Source organism: Rattus rattus, chromosome 10 (assembly GCF_011064425.1).
Source record: "Rattus rattus isolate New Zealand chromosome 10, Rrattus_CSIRO_v1, whole genome shotgun sequence".
Classification (NCBI taxonomy): domain Eukaryota; kingdom Metazoa; phylum Chordata; class Mammalia; order Rodentia; family Muridae; genus Rattus; species Rattus rattus.
The window spans coordinates 2,564,206-2,580,639 of NC_046163.1; the positions used below are offsets into that span (position 1 = coordinate 2,564,206).

The 16,434-nt window shown below is 52.8% G+C and overlaps 1 protein-coding gene across 1 annotated transcript in view; it reads right to left on the minus strand.

Moving 5' to 3' along the window:
* Plekha6 (pleckstrin homology domain containing A6) overlaps positions 1-16,434 on the minus strand; it is a 98,251-nt gene that overhangs the window by 25,017 nt on the left and 56,800 nt on the right. Inside the window, exons 4-11 of the mRNA XM_032914991.1 lie at positions 15,278-15,382; positions 14,460-14,532; positions 11,758-11,858; positions 8,093-8,235; positions 5,772-6,248; positions 3,881-4,391; positions 3,373-3,459; positions 2,362-2,415 (exon numbers count right to left, since the gene is read on the minus strand). Coding sequence (XP_032770882.1) covers positions 2,362-2,415; positions 3,373-3,459; positions 3,881-4,391; positions 5,772-6,248; positions 8,093-8,235; positions 11,758-11,858; positions 14,460-14,532; positions 15,278-15,382 — 1,551 coding nt within the window. The remainder of the gene's footprint in view (positions 1-2,361; positions 2,416-3,372; positions 3,460-3,880; positions 4,392-5,771; positions 6,249-8,092; positions 8,236-11,757; positions 11,859-14,459; positions 14,533-15,277; positions 15,383-16,434) is intronic.

The window sequence follows — 16,434 nt, forward strand, 5'->3', positions numbered from 1 at the left end:
GTTAGGGTTTTTCCTTGGTTGTCAAGGCTTTGAGAGTTCTAACAGTGTGAGGGTGAGCGTAAGAGTTACAATACCAACAGGCCAGCCTCCTTATTTAGTCTAAAGATCTGAAGTCAATCCAGTCCCCATCTATTCAAAGAGGCTGTGTGTGCGCATGTCTGGGTGCACATGCTTGTGAGCACATTGTGGACAAAGGAGACCAGGCTCTTCTGGGCGCCCACTGACCTCGTTTCTTTCCCCTAAGAGGTTTGCTGTAACAGTGCCCCACAGAGAGTTCCTGCTTGCTTTCCAATCTGATTCTCTCACTACTCTGCTATGTCTGAAAACAGAGAGCCAGGGGAGCATGGCTCCACCCGGGTGTGTCGGACCCCTCATCATCCAGGATTGCCTATAAGAAAGACTATTACCCTATACAGGATTGCCTATAAGACTATTACCCTATATAGGATTGCCTATATACCCTATAGGCAGGAAAGTAATCCAGAGATGAGTTCTGAAGACCCTTGCAGTCCATCCCCTCTGGAAGGGCAAAAGCCACTCTGTGTTAAATGATTGCATAGTCAGCCATTGTGGGCAGGGCAAAGCCAGGACAGAGCTACAGGGAGGAGAGTCTGTTTGGGAGACCGGTGGTGGCACTCTGAGTTCTCCCCCTCCTTCAAGGCAATGTAGGTCTTGCTTCCCTCTGGGAGGATGCAGCTCTTCCAGCCACGCTTGGACGAGGGCATCCTGGGACTCACCCCCACATGGCCCAGAATGCTTATGGCATGAATATAATACACTACTTTTGGAACAAGAATGCAAGGTCCTTGAGGGCCCAGGAGCTGGCCCTGCTGACTAAACTCTGGCAATCGGTGGTGCTTCCCACTGCCCAAGGCCTTTTACAAAGATGATCTCACCATAACAGGGAGGCCATAGGAGGCCCAGGTCACATGACTGCTACTGGAAGAACAGAGTCATGGCAGTGAATATAGTCATTTCGAGGTGACGCTTGTGCCTGGAGATTTACGAGTATGAACTTGTCTTGACAGGATCTGATCCTAGCCTTGTCTCTGCTCAGATTCCCATCTATAAGCTGGGTTAAAACCAAGGCTCTGCTACTCACCGACTGTGTCTGTAGCGTGTTTTTAAAATCTCTCTGTGATTCATTTCCCTGTCTATAAAATAGAATCATCATAGTTCCCATCTTGTAGAATTATTACAAAAATTAAAAAAACCTGTGATCTACTCTATTCAGTCTCAGTCATGGAGGAAACACCAATTATGGTGGCTGCTGTTATAATTGTCATTATTATTGTTACTACTACTACTACTACTACTACTACTACTACTACTACTACTACTACTACTATTGTTGAGACAGGACATTTCACCAAATAACTTTCCTTGGCTGAAACTCATGTGTGTCAGGCTGGCTTTGAACGTACAGAGATCCAGCTGCCTCTGCCTTCTGAGTGTTGAGATTAAAAGCATGCGCGACCACCTTAGTTATTCTCAATATTATCACTGTGATCATCTCTACCGCTGCGGGCTGCCTTCCCAGGACAACGATTTGGACTTCTAGCTTCCCTGTGGTTTGTAGCACGGATCTACTACTAGTGTATGGGCTCCCCGGCAACCTGTCTACACCAAGTGTTTCTAGATGGCCCTCTTTGGAGTTAAAAGGCAAAGGAGCAAAAGGAAAAAGCCTGGGGTAGGCACCAGGCATCCAGCAACGTGTGCCTCGCAGGGGTATTTATTGCCTGGCCAGTTTGCTTGTCAGCCAAACGGAGTTGCCGTTCCTGTGCCTCCGACAACCAAACTGAACTCTCAGGACCTTGAGCTGTGTACACAGAGGAGCTTTGTCGAGGAGCTGACAAGTTTATGGAATTGATAACATTTTCCAAACCATTTTCTAGGACAAACCTGTTTATAACTAGAGAGCTTATCGATGACCAGTAGAACAGGATAAGAGTTCCCAGATGTAGGCTTAACCAAACCCCTGACATCTCAGGCCGACTCTTGTCTCTACTCTCTTCCCACCTGCCTCTGAGGGCCGTTCTGCATGGGCTGAACACTGAAGAATGTAGACAGTGGTTAATTAATCACATCCCCATCTACACACTGCTTTCCGGAGGACAACCCTGGCTGCCCAAGAGGGATTCGGAGGGAAAGGAGATGAGGGAGCAAACAAAAACTCAAGCCACTTTGTTGGTTCCTGGTGACATCAACAAAGGTTGCCAAATGGCTGGAGGATGTTAGGGATAGGGAGAAGGAGGAGGAGGAGGAGGAGGAGGAGGAGGAGGAGGAGGAGGAGGAGGAAGAGGAGGAAGAGGAGGAGACAGGACAGGGGTATGGATGGTGAGGGGCACCAGCTCTGCGTACCTGCTGGTCCAAATACTCTAGGTTTCTTTGCAACTGAAGATCTAAAAGTTCATCCTACCCGGAGCCCGAGGCCAAAGGGCCAACCAGCAACACAAACAAACAGGAACACACAAAAGAAAATGATAAAAAAAAAAAAAAAAAAGAAGCAGAGTAGTTAAGAGTTAGCTAGGCATGGACAAAAAAAAAGTATCTGTCATGTCCTTTAAGTGGTTCTTAGGTAGAAGGGGACAAGACCACAGGCGGGTGGAGAAAGGAGGAGGGACATTCTCTCCCGGCTGTTACCTCTGTCCCACCCCTCGAATCTGATGAGAAGTGTTTCCAATTATTCTAGGAAAATGGTCTATTTCTGGAAAGTTACATCTGCCGTGGATCAAGGCCTTGGAGTCTGAACAGTGAGAATTGGTATGGAGAGTGGCTACCCTCACATCCACCCAGCCTCCTCCACCCTGGCCTCCCTTGTCGGGTATGGGACAGAGGTTCTTTAGTCCCCAACCCATTTCTCAGAGGAACACATTCCAGAAGTATGTAGCAACAGCAGAAAGGGGAGAGACACAGTGTGGTACACCCTGTCTTCCTCAACCAGAACCCTGTCTCTTTCCCCACGGGTGGAATCCTAACAAAGGCCAGCCTGAGGTACCACCAAGGGGGAAAGCCCTCGTGCTGTAGCCTGGGAGTCCTGGGCTGACTGCATCCAGCTCATGCTCCTAGTAGCCCTGGCCCCTCCTCTTGTGTGCTGGTGAGAAGTGCTGCTCTGAGGGCCTGAGGGCCTGAGGGGCAGGAGAGCACACACTCTTTGCTCTGTGCCACAGAGAAGGGGCAAGTGGCCCCAAACCCTGTCCTGGGGCCCTTGAGGCCTTGTGGGAAAGGAGGACATAACCAGAGACTTCTAAAAATATGTGGGCCAGGCACTGGGCCCAGAGCATCCCTGGCACCCGCTCCAGCTCAGCTCCACCTTGGGTGGATGCAGGAGACACGGTCCTGAGGTGGAGTGGAAGGGAGGAGAGGACGTACCATCTTATCGTGGACCGTGGGGGATGGTGGGTAGTTGTAGGGGAACAGTCCTGCAGGGACTGGCCGCCTGTCTCCCAGGTAATCATACTGGAAGAGAAAGGGGATTGCAGAGGTGAGAGAATATGGCTGGGATGTGGGCTTCCCACCAACTATAAAGTTCAAGGTTAAGGGTGTCTGTATTCTGTCCCAGAGCAGAGTTCAAACTGAAATGCATAGCAAGCCCATTCACAACAATCTGAGTCCTCAAGCTTGGAAGACCAGCCTTCTCTGTCCTCTTAGACACGGCACAATTTTCAGTACAACCTGGGAACAGGCACAAAGAGCATGGTTCCTGCTTAGAGCTCAGAACAACCCCCAAGGCAACCTCTTGGGGATGGTACCATAGGCCAGGCTCCCCTAAGCAGATTCCCGGCCTGGCAGGCCATATCCCAGATAACCTGGCATCTCCAGGTCTTCTCAGCAGATGGTCTCAGGGCCTCAGGTGGGGAGGGGTAGAATGGTGGCTCACCTTAGGGGAGCTGATGGATCTCCTCATCACATAGGCTGCAGGGTCTGCATAGATGTCCTCGCTGCGGGGTGGCAGCCGATCGAAACGGGCACTGGGTGAGCGCACGGGGGAGTAGATGCGGGCACGACTGTAGGAGCCCTGGCTGGGTGAGCGGGGCACAGAGTGGGAACGGGGCTGCAGGGACAGGCGGCGCAGGGATCCAGAGGCAGCATCCAGCTCGTCATAGTAGACCGGCTGTCGGGAGGGGCTGGGGATCCAAACGGTGCCATCCTGCCGTCCGTAGCTGGTGGACTCCTTCCACTCATGAAGCTGGTAAGTGGGTCCACCTCCATTTCGGAAGGAGTGCCGTTTATCCTCTAGGGCCCAGGGCGGACTATCGTAGGCTGGCATGGAGCAGATACTGTCTGGCCGTACCCCTGGTGGGTAGTACTGGTAATCGTCAGGGTACTGGGTGGAGTAGGGGCTATAATACTCAGGGACCCGGCGGGGCATAGGGTAGAACCTTGAAGGACTGAGAGAGAGAGGCCATTATAAAGAAAGTAGACAACAGGGACATATCTCTACCCACCTGGGCACTCCAGTCACCCCTGCCCCCAGTCCTCCAGCTTACAGTACGCGCTTGAAAAGGCGACTGGAGCCCCAGGGCATCCAGTAAGCATGCACGAGAAGCTACAGCCCAGGCTGGATCTAGGCTTATCCTAGAGGTGAGAACAAGTCCCATCCTTGAAGACTGAACCATTCAGAGTTCAACCTGTGTCTCTTTAAAATGAAACATCTGGGCTGGAGAGATGGCTCAGAGGTTAAGAGCACTGACTGCTCTTCCAGAGGTCCTGAGTTCAATTCCCAGCAACCACATGGTGGCTCCCAACCGTCTGTCATGGGATCTGATGCCCTCTTCTGGTGTCTGAAGACAGTGACAATGTACCCACATACACAAAATAAATAAATAAACCTTTTTAAAAAAATAAATAAATAAAATGAAACATCCCGGAAGACAGCTCTAGGCCTTTCCCCCACTCATCTATATCTGAGTGTGAAGGCATTTACTGGGTCCTTTCCAAAACAGGAGGTAGAAGAAAAGTACCCAAGTGTATCATGCCCCTCAAGGCTGAAAGTAGCTTTCTGGTGGTATGCTACCAGAGCCAGGAGGCCCCTGGGACTTATAAACGCCCAAGGACCTCATCCTCAAAAATGAAGCATTAACTGTCTAGAAAGGTAGGCTGCTCCAGGCTCCAGGCTCCAAGCTCCCTCCTGACATGGCACCCACAATCTCCAGGGGTCCCTACAACCCGAGCTCATTCGCCCTGACAAACACTATCAAGCCAGTCGACAGATAAATCCGTATTATTTATCTGTGTGGCAAACTGGTCATCAAGGAACAACTACGGGAAGCGTAAGGTGCCATGCCTCCTTAAAACAGTGTGAGCCGTTTGGCTCCCAGTGAGTAGAAGCACAGGGTTCAGATGTCACAGGACCTGCTTCATGGGTTGGGGGTCTATCCAGAACAGCTTTAGGGCTGCCTGACTCCTGCCTTCTGGACACCCGGGTACACACACTGCCTCTCCTCTCTTGTCTCTGTCTCTGTCTCTCTCTCGGTCTGAGACAAGGTCTCATATAGCACAGGCTATCCTCCAACTTACTTTGTAGCAGAGGATGACCTCAGAACTCCGCATCTTCCCACCTCTGCCTCCCAAGTGCTGAGGGTACTACAGTGTGCCACCATGCCCACATCTGTCCTTTCTCTTGAAGGGGGCAGACAGTCAGAGGCAAGGATTTGGGCAAGTTGAGAATCAGTTTTCCTACACAGGGAGCTTCCTGAAGGTTCCCAATAAAGCCATGTGTCCTAAGTCCCATGCCCTAGCTGTAACACACCGCCCCCAGGCCACCTCACCTCCGAAGGTCTTCGGGTGGGGGAACCCCTCGACGCAGGTTCACCCACTGCTGAAGCTGGTTCATGGAGCTTTTTCTCTGGGCAATTTTGTCAGGGTCAGTACGTGGTGGAAAGCTCCGCCGGTGTCCCCCAGTGTCCCCGTCATGAGGTGGGAAAGCCGTGCTCCCTGGTCTGCTTGGGGAGCTATACTGCCAGCCATTGGGCTGAGCAGGCTGCTCCCCACCTCCTGGGACTCTCGGGCCATCAGGGTAAGGGCTGCCAGGCTCTGAGGCTGTCTCAGGTCCAGACGGGAGGCCATTGGCTTTTACCAGAGGCTCTTTCTTGACTTCAGGCCTCTCGGGCCTTTGCTCCACCTTCTCACAGCCTCTGCCGTCCCCCTCCCCTCGAGTCTTGGGCTCTGGCTTGGTGAGATTGTTGTGAGGTGGCTGCTGGTGGTGTTTGCTGGGTGGGATGTTCTCTGAGTCTGGCTTCTCGAGGCTGCAGGAGACCGAGGCAGAGGCTGTCAGTGGTACTGGCCCAGCAGCGTGGGGTAGGGCAGTGGTGAGCGCAGGGGTGAGTGGGTGGGGAGGAGTGAAGAGGAGGCAGAGGTTGTGAGGTCACTAGGGCAGGGTGACCTGATTCTGCTTCCTAAACACCAGGCTTACTTTATTTCTGGGCAACGCTCAGATAGACTCAAGCGTCCAGGAGACACTACTTCCTCTGCTTCCCCAAGCCTGTCACCCAAATCACTCTCCCTTCTGCCATGATACGGAGCCCAGCCCTTGGCTGTGGCTGCAGCCAACCTCTCCTTATTTTGGTCTCCTCTGGTATCTGTCTCTAAACCAGCCCTCCAGTCTAGGCTGGCATGTACACCAGGTTCACAACGGTAACTGTAACTTAGCCACAGAGACTGGCTACAGGTCCAACCCGCATCTTGGGGATTCTTCATTGGCAGAATGGACAGATTACCCCGGGGAGGCGGATGAGATACGCCGTGGTTGGCAGCAAGGGGGCAAGTTGCTGACTCTAAGTAGGTAAACACGAAGTTCCTGGCTCCAAAGCACAGTCCATCTGGGGGTAACTGTTAGAATGTGGGCTCCACAGGGCCGGAACATGCCAGGTTTCTTCCCGTGCGCTCCCAGGCCTGGCGTAGGATCTATGTCCTGGTTATTTTTGTTTGTCTACTGTTTGTCAACCTGACGCAAGCTAGAGATATTTGAGAAGAGGGAATCTAGACTAAAGAGATTCCTCCATAACACTAGTGTGTAGGAATGTTTGCTCAGCATTTTCTTGGTTGATGATATGGGAAGGACCAGCCCGTTGTGGGCAGTGTCACTCCTGGACTGGTGGTCCTGGATGGGGTATAAGAAAGCAGGCTGAACAAGTCTCGGGGAGCAAGCCAGTAAGCAGCACTACCATGGCCTCTGCTTCAGTTCCTGCCTCCAGGTTCCGGCCTTGAGTTTCCTGCCCTGACTTCCCTGGAGTTGCTTTTGGTCAGCATTTATCATAGCAGTAGAAATGCAGACCAGCGCTGTTTTCTTCCTAGCAAATCTGGGAAATGGGTGAATAATGTTCTAGCAATGCACAGAGATGGGCCCTTGAGACTTCTCCTCTCCAGAGCTTCCTGTCAGGCTTCCTGGATGACACGTGGAGGGTTAAACGCAGCCAGACCTGAAGCCTACACAGAGAGACCACACTCAGGACAGACCTGAGGCCCCTTCTTCTGGATCCCCATTTGCTTAACTCAGGGCTACACCCAGGGAAGGAGAGGTGGGCACTGAGCCGGCAGGTGATGGGGACTGTGGGCAGTGTGTGTTTTCTTTACACACAATCTGCAGTCCCCACCCAGGACGAATCCAACTGCTAGATTTGAGAAGTGAAAAATCAGGTTCTGAAAGGTTAAGTCACTCAGCCTGAGGTCACACTAAGGCCAAGTGACTAACCTGCGATTCAAACCTCATTCCTTTTCCCTCCAAAGTACTTTAACGCAAACAGCCTGGGACAGCTAGTACATGACCCTCACCTTCTGCTCCTAGCCGAGCTTCAGGAACTCTGCTGGCTTCTCCAGCTCACAAAGAGGAGGAGGAACAGGTCAGGGGAAGTGAGTTTCAGGCTCTGCAGCCTGCTAGCTGGACCTCCCACTTAGATGAGGGATATGGTCCTCACTCCCTCCAGAGGTTTAAATCCACAGAATGGGCCCAGCGAAGCTTAAAGCTGGGCCAGGCGACACATAAAGCTGAACACGTTTGAACATCTCTCTCTCTCTCTCTCTCTCTCTCTCTCTCTCTCTCTCTCTCTCTCTCTCTCTCTCTCCTTCCCTCACTTCCACACCAAGGACTCACCCGTGCCGCACAGGCTGAGGCACTGACTTCTGGGCTGGAGGGATCTGTACTCGAGCAGCCTCGCCCATGGCCTGGATCCAGGCCTCCTGCTCCTCCGAGCTCTCGGCACTGAAGAAGTAGGTGCGGACTCCAGCGTGCTCCGCCTGTGGGGAGAGGCAGTGCGTGGAACTGGCTCCAGCCTCATCTACCCAGTAAACAGTCACCTGCAGGGAAAGGACACCAACACCCCCACAGGAGGGGCAGTCAGTCAGGCTGCTCTCAGCACCCAGCTTCTCCCCGGAGGAGCTAAGGAGCTAGGACAGAGGGCGGATTGCAGCTGCCTCCCACGTACCTGGCATGAGAGGTCTCTGAATACTACCTAGAAGCCCAGCAAGTCTACCTCCCCCACCTGAAGAGGCTGTAAGCAGGATGGGCAATTACCACACACCCCCTCTCCCCTTTGATTCCACCTTTGTGATAAGAAAATTATCACAGGGCTGGAGGAGATGGTGCCCTAAACAGAAGCATTCAAACCCAGCTTCACTACTGAGAAGCTGGCCCTCTCCCTTCCTCAGGGGAAACACCAAGGCCCTATCCACAGCATGCAGGGCACACACTAGCGAACAGTGGGAACACTACCTAGTTGACGGCTGTGAGCAGGCACAGCGGGCTGGAACCCAGAAGAGAGCTCCTGTCCAGAGGAGGGGGTCCTCATGCGGCCAGAAGGAGAGGCAGAGACAAGCCAACCGACACCAGAGGAAGAGACAGACCAGACAGTGAGGAGCACAAGACGGGTAGTATGGGTAGTTCCTTTCTAGTCCGTGTCACCACCCAGAAGGACAGCACTCAGTGGCGCCCAGCTCAGCCTGACAAGGGATGGCGCTCGGAGGGCACGAGCTATGGGAAAATCTGGGCTGTGGTGGGCAGTGAGTCAGGGAGCCCCTGCCTTATTTCCAGCTCTCCCCCTAGCAAACAAGTTGCTAGTTTGCTCCAGCTTAAATGATACATCCACTGAAGGGTGATAGGGGAGGGGACCTGCCTGGTCAAAACAAAACAAAGCGAAACATCTTGGGGTGGGGGTGGGGCACAGGACTAGCCAGATTCCTTCTGGGACCTCAGCATACTCCTCTGTTGACACCCTCAATTCAAAAAACCCCCAAAACAAAAACCAAAACAACAACAACAACAAAAAACCCAAAACAAAAACAAAAACAAAAACAATAAAAAATCCCCAAAACAAACAGGTAATTAAAATTTACATCGCCTAACAGGGGGCTCCAGATGTGATTAGGAGTCTCACTAACCCTGGCACCCTGGGTGCTAACCCATAGGCTGATGGGAGTTGAAGGAAAACGGACAAGGACAGGCCCCTCTGGCTAAACTCAGGGCTCTCCTGAACATCATGACATCACCCTTCCAGTGTTTCCCGGACCAACCTTCAGGAGCCTCCCCTTCACTGTGTCCCTCTTTCATTTCCACCTTCACCCTTCCCCAGTGTGGAGTTTGGGGGACTGGACCCCAGGCTTCCTCCCTTGGGCTGGACACTGCCCTTCAGCAGAGGGCCCAGCAGGAGGCCAAGCTGCTGAGGAGAGCTGTGATGGACAGTAAGGGAGCTGAAAAGAGGGCATGGAGGCTGCTGGGACTTGAGACTGAATAGCAGTGCCCAGGGCCCAGGAAAGCCCTCTGGGACAAGAACACGGGGTTAGTACGGTGTCATGGGAGACGGAGACAAGGCTGGTGATGTGTGGTGGGGCAGGCGGGAATCAGCAAATGGATCTGCTCATTGCATGAGCATTCCGTGAGCAACCTGGGTACCCGGCTTGCTTGTGGGGGGTGGAGGGGTCCGGTGACAAGGAAGATAGACATTACACTAGGGCTTAGTCACACTGGGGACAAAACATGCCACAAGGAACAAGGAGCAAACAGCCCCAGGACCAAATGCTTGTGACAGGAGAAGGCAGAGGGCCTGGGAAAAGACAGGGCTATTGATGGAGTTCAGGGAGGGGCACCAGCTTCTAATAAGAAAGGAGCTGGAGACTTGAGAGTGTGGACAGAAGAAGCTAAGGCATTCAGCCGTGGCCAGGCAGGGACAGTTCCCGGCTCCTCATTATTCGCCATCCAAGACTTGTGCTCGGTGGCCACAACAGGACAAGCCCGATGTCTGTCTGTCTCTGCTCCCCTCCCTTCCCTGGGGATGAGACACTGAATAGCACCAGTCAGAACCCTTTGTAGGCCACTGAGCGTAGCTATCACGTGGGGGCCTTAAAGAGGCAGTGCACAACTTGGGGTGAAGAGGAGGGTGTGCGGGTCAGGTAGGCACAGGAGTGATCTCGCTAGGCTCCGGAGCAGGGTGTGTGTCAGTCCCTCTAGGGCATTTATCTGATGCCTGCAGCTGGCACAGCTCCAGTTTGGAGAGTGTGGCCCTGACAGGTCTGGTAGGAAGGGCGAGACAGGCTGTGGATGGTGTGTGGGTGTGAATGTGTCTGTGTAGCGGGGCTGTTTGTTGGTTAAACAGCCTGCTCCTCTTTTCCAAGCTAGAACCCAGCTCCCCCAGTCAGGGTTTTATTCCTTGTTTCTTCTATTCACACCTCTGGCACACCGGGCCCCTGAGAGGATGGAAACTAATTAGGAGCCAAATATGTCCCCTCCTCTTCCCCTGGCAGGCCCTGAGTGTGCTGCCCACCTCTCCCACCAGAATCCGAGGGGCAGAAAGAGCCTCGGAAGCTCAGGCACCAACTTGACGTGACCTGTAGTTTCTGTTCTTTTTAAGGCGAGCGTCCCGTTTTCAGGGTTTTGGATAACAATTCTCACCGGGGGGCGGGGGAGCTTTATTCTAAGGTATGCAGAACCGATATTATTATTTCATACTTTGAAAAAGAGCCTGGGGTACTGTGCACCACGAAACACAAAGGGCATGGGATTTTTTATAGTTTTTTTTTTTAATGGGTCATGAATTTTTAAATGTGGAAAAACACTGGCCTAGCAGGAGCCAGCTGCAGGCACAGCTTTGCTGAGTAGGTCCCCCAGGGGTTCTGAGGAGTGACACTGAACAGGAGGAGAGTCCCATTTTCCTGCGCACATGTTCTCTCAAACTGTTGTCTGCGTGGCCAGGCAGGGGTGCATCTCTGGGCACGATACTTGCCCGGCATCCACAAGGTCCTGGGTTCCATCCCGGACTCCACAGGACTTGGGGGTAATACTATCTCCATAAGGTTCGTAACTCAAGATTAAAACAAAATACAACTTGTAAAATTGTCTAGAGATTAAAAATTGAATAAGTTGGACTGGAGGGAGGGTACCTCCATATCCCTTGTGCTCAAAACAAACAGGAAACCTATTCAGAGAGACCTCGGAACTCCACCCACCACAGCTCAGCTCTGAAGAGGGGCAGGCTGCTGGGCAAACCGTCCAAAAGGCTCACAATTTTCTTCCCTGGTGAAATTGTGGCACCACAGAGACACAGCTCTATTGGCCCACCTGTGTCATACACCCACCGGGCCACCGAGAGAAGGAGGAGGAGCCCCAGCATGGCCTCACTTTGCCTCCCTGATGAGTCTAAGGGTCACTACCTTCTGAGCCACCACACAGGGCGTCCTAAGGGACGTGTACTTTACTCCGCTCCAGCCCCGAGTTCTAGCAGAGCAGATGCCTTCCTTTTCCCACCTGGAAGAGGAAGCCCAGCTGACCTTAAACGTGTGCTTGCGGCTGATGTTGTCTGAGGGCTGCACGGCTGCCACCCGGAAGCTCAACAGGGGGATGCTGCCCAGGACGCTCTCCTGCTTCTCATCTGCCGGCAAAACAGGGGTGCAAAGGTGTGTGCGTGCACGTGTACATGCGGTGTGCGCTCTCACACACACATGCGCACCCATGCATGCTTGGCCGTGCCCGTGCATGCGAGAGGGTGGCCCTGATGCAGAACTTAGGGCAAGGAGCTCTTTGACCATACTACGATAAATATCAACGAGAGATTCCATGTCCACTCTGACTCTTCAGACAAATTGTTCACTTCATGGAAGACCCATTCAATGCCTTACAAGACCCAGCACTCCTAAAAGCCCCATGAAGAGCCTCTCCCATTCCCCTCTTGTCAACTGACAGGTTAAGTGACAGGTCCAGGTTCCTTAGCCATAAAGAGTGGAGTCAGTCTTAAAAGGCAGGAAGCCTAACTCTGAGACAGCTTCCTTTACCCATATCCTGGCTACCTATGTGGATAAGCAGGGAAATCTCAACAGCCACGCACAGAGAGGCGAGCAGGGGCTTCTTTGGGTAACGCTTTGGGAGTTTTTGTTCCTGTGTGGCCTGAAGTTACCACGTTGCACAGGCCAGCCTTGTGCTAATGTCTCCCCTGCCTTGGAATCCCTGGTGATGGCTTTGCAGCTGTGATCCACTGTACCTAACTTGGGGGTAACTCTAAGGTCCTGCTAGGCCCCATTGGCCTGCTAGGCCCTTTCCTGCTATGGATGCCATTGAGGCCCCCCGCATCCACAGGAAAGCACGGTACTGCAAGAGTGTAGCTGCCCATCTCTAGATCAGGTTACTGCGTGATTCATCTCGGGTCCTGAAATCTTTCCCAGCCAGGGTCCCAGCTGTCGACAGGGGACCAGAAAGGGTGGGGATATTTTTTGAGACAGTTATGGGACATCCGTGAGCCCTTGCTATCTTCCCAGCGTTTCTGCTTGTTTCCTAGGCAGTAGCCCCTGAAAACCATCCCAGTGTCGTCCGTACAGAATAAATCAAGGTAGGTTATAGTCTCCTTGGGATCCGCTCAAGTCACACTCATAAGACTTAGGACTGCTTTTTTGGCTTCTCTGCCCATTGCTTTGGGCCATAAGAAATGGGTATACCAGAGAAAAGAATCATGGCATTGAACTCCGAACCCCAGGGCTGTCTCCAGGAAAACGGAAGTGGACATCCAGATGGCTGGGTATGAATCAGTAATCAGAAAGCGCTACGGTTTGATATGGCCAGTTGGTCCCAGCCCTCACTCACGTTGAGAGTGATTCCCACATGACAGTGCTGAGATCGGTAAGGGGAAGGTATGCCTATATTTTTTGTTTAGTTATGTGACGGGGGGGGGGGTCTCACTATGTATCCCCAACTGTCCCAGGCACCAGGCTTGCCTTAACGCACAGAGATCCTTCTGTCTCTGCTTCCCAAGTACTGGGATTAAAGACGTGCCCGGTTGACATGCCCATCTTAGAGTGGGCTCCTCCCCCAGAGCAGAGCGCTGCAAAGTGAGGCGCTCTGTTTTTCCACGGGCTCCCGCTTGTCCTCCAACTTTCCAGCAAGTGCCAAAGCAGCGCAGAGGCCCCCCATCTAAGCACATGCTGGTGCCAAGACCTGAAACCTCTCGCCTCCAGACCCAAAGGCCAAAATAAACCTCTCTTCTTTATCAATTACCCAGCCACAATAAAATGATTACTATGGGTATCCGGAGACCATCCTTCTGCGGCTCATGACCACCTTTCGGTATGCCCCACCCTTCTCTTCAGGGATTCTGACTCCTCCCTGAGTCCTGTCCATGTCTAGGAAATTTTTTTAATTCCTTAGTTCTGGACATTTCCGCTGTCCCTGTCCCTGTCTCCATAGCCTCTACTCAGCTAACACCTCAGGAAGAGCAAGCAGCTCCAGGGGAGAGGAGGGCGAGCCGGACAGCCAGCGGCAGCACAACTTCTGCTCATCAGGGTTAATGATTCACCACACGGCTCCCAGGAGGCTGGGGGAAACCAGCTCCTCCTCACTGAGGATAAGCGAGGCACACAAGCTCTCTTACTCAGACATCACCTGTGCTCCACCCCCTCCCATTGCAGCAGCCTGATCTGACGTCACCATTACTGCCCTTAGCCTGCTTGGGTCCTCTGCGCTCCCGTCGGCACATGTTGCTATGTATACTTGAGAATAACTTCTAGAGGGTAAAGGCCAGGGCTATTTGTTTACCCAGCTTTTGGTGCTGCAGACTTCACAGTACACAAAATGGTATAAACGTTCTTATATTCTGGAGCAGCTTGCCTAGTCTGCTGGGCCAGGAGGGGCATCAACACCGGCCTCTATTAGGTGACTTACGAGCAGTAACTAGTGACTCCTCTTCTTCCTCCTCCTTTTCCCCTCACCCAGGAATCTCACCATCCAGTGTCTTCCCTGTTCGCCCGCTGTATCATCAGTTGAAACTCAGAACTAACGCCTTCAGGGTAAGTATTGGTTGCTAGGAACTGAATGCATCTGGGACCGGGCTGACCACTCGGGCTACAGCCTCCTACCTCTAGGAACCTTCCTAGAGGGACCCACCAGTCAACCACCTTCCAGAGCAGAACACGGACAGCAAGACAGGATGAGACAGAAGAGACCCCGGCTTCCCCTACCCTGGCAGCAAGCACCGGGACAAACTCACCTTTGTAGTAGAAGAGGCAGCGATCCACCAGGACAAACCAACGCTTATTCCACTGCTTCACCCCGGAGCTGGCCTGCAGGACACATAGACAGACAGATGGGAAGGCCATGGGGGGGTGGGGTTGTGTGGGAGGGGAGGCGGCCGCAGTCGGAGAGCTCTGCGCTAGTTACAAGGGCATCCTGGCTCTGGCTGCAGCGCCACCACTAGCACGTGACGGCCAACTCCCCTGAGACCTCAGATGCTGGGAAGTGACATTAGATTATTGCCTGTGACTTTCCAGCTCTGTCGTTTTGCCGCTCTGGGTGTCCCCCGGGGAAGGGAAGGTACCCCAGAGTGAGTGAGGAGAAGGGCAGAGGAGAAAGGTTGGTAGACGCCCAGGATTGGAGCCACCCCACCCCGACCCGGCAAGGAGATGCGCAGAGAATGTGCCCTGTATTGCTCCGATGGGATTAGTGCCGGGGCGTTTTTCAGAGTCATTGCTGCTACCCATCAGTCACCTCATCTTGGAGCCCCGAATCTGACACTAATTAACTTTGGGAAGGATTTTATTTTTCTTCTTTCTTTTCCTTTTCTTTTCTCCAGATAGTGCTTCTCTGTGTAGCTCTGGCTGTCCTAACTCTGTAGACCGGGCTGGCCTCAAACTCAGAGATGTGTTTTGCCTCTGCCCCCTGAGCAGCACAGAGCCTTGATACAACTGGGAGACATTCAGAGACAACAGGGAAACACGCCCAGGAGTGCATGGGCTACTGTGGGTCCAGACTCGCAGTGCCATGAAGAAAGCGGTGGTTATCGTAGGCAACAAGGCCGGGTGGCCTTACCTGCTTGAAGAGCCAGCCCGCCTTGGTGACAGGTGCATTGGGGTTCCGCTTCATGGAGTGTGCGCGTTTACCAAAGGCGATGGCTTTTCGGGAAGTTCGAGTCGCCTGGGGAGCCAAAGACAGCAGTTAGCCAAACTCTGCGCCTCTCCTTACAGCTCTGTCAACAAGACAGCCGTCCTTGCTAATGGACAAATCTCTCCAGCGGGTCCCAGGAGCCCTGGCTAGGAAGCTTTGATTCCCTGCTAACTCAAAGGCGTGGCCGTTTATATTCTTTGGATCCTCTGATCTCAAACATGAGTCTCAACGTACTAGTTGTTGTGTAGTTTCTTTTTCTTCTTTTCTTTTCTTTTGGGAGGAAATCAAAGATTTTTAGTTTACTCTTCTGGTGTCTTTTCACATTTATTTACTTTGGGGATGGGGCATGCATGCCAGGGTGAGGGTGTGGAAGCTAGAGAATGCCGTCCTTAGTGCGTTCCCTTCTTCCACCATGTGGGTTCTGGGAACCAAACTCAGGCCATTGGGTTTGGCAGCCCCCGGCTCTCCTCACTGCCACCTCTTGCATAGGCTTCCAGTACTTCCCTGTATCATCTGCTCTGCGTCCTGTTCCTCTGTCACACCAGAGAGCCCACAGAGCTCGGAGGGTGGACAGTGTCCTCTGGCTCTTCACCACCACATGGACATGTTGCTCCTCCTGTGTCTGGCAGCAACAATCTGCCTTCCCTGAGCACTCTACAGACTGCTCAGCCTAACCCTTCCCGTTACTGCTCACAAAGCAGATTGCTGTGGGTTGTTTGTTGTTGTTTTGTTTAGTCTAAGAATTTGAGTGTCAGCTCCCTCCTTACCATAAAGACATGGGATTGCCACTGAATTCTAACCACTCTTGAGGATGCCTTTTTTTGTTTGTTTGTTTGTTTGAGACAGGGTTTCTCTGTGTATCCCTGGCTGTCCTGGAACTCTCTTTGTAGAAAAGGCTGGCCTCACTTGCTCTGGCCTTCTTGCTCTTGCTCTGGCCTCTCACCCTGCCCCCCTCTCTCCCTATTCCCATCCCCCCTCTCTCTCCTCCTGCTCATGGCCTGCCTCTACTCTACTCTCTCTGCCTTTCTCTGTCTCTACTATCCTATCAACACCCCCCCGCCACCCTGAATAAACTCTATTCT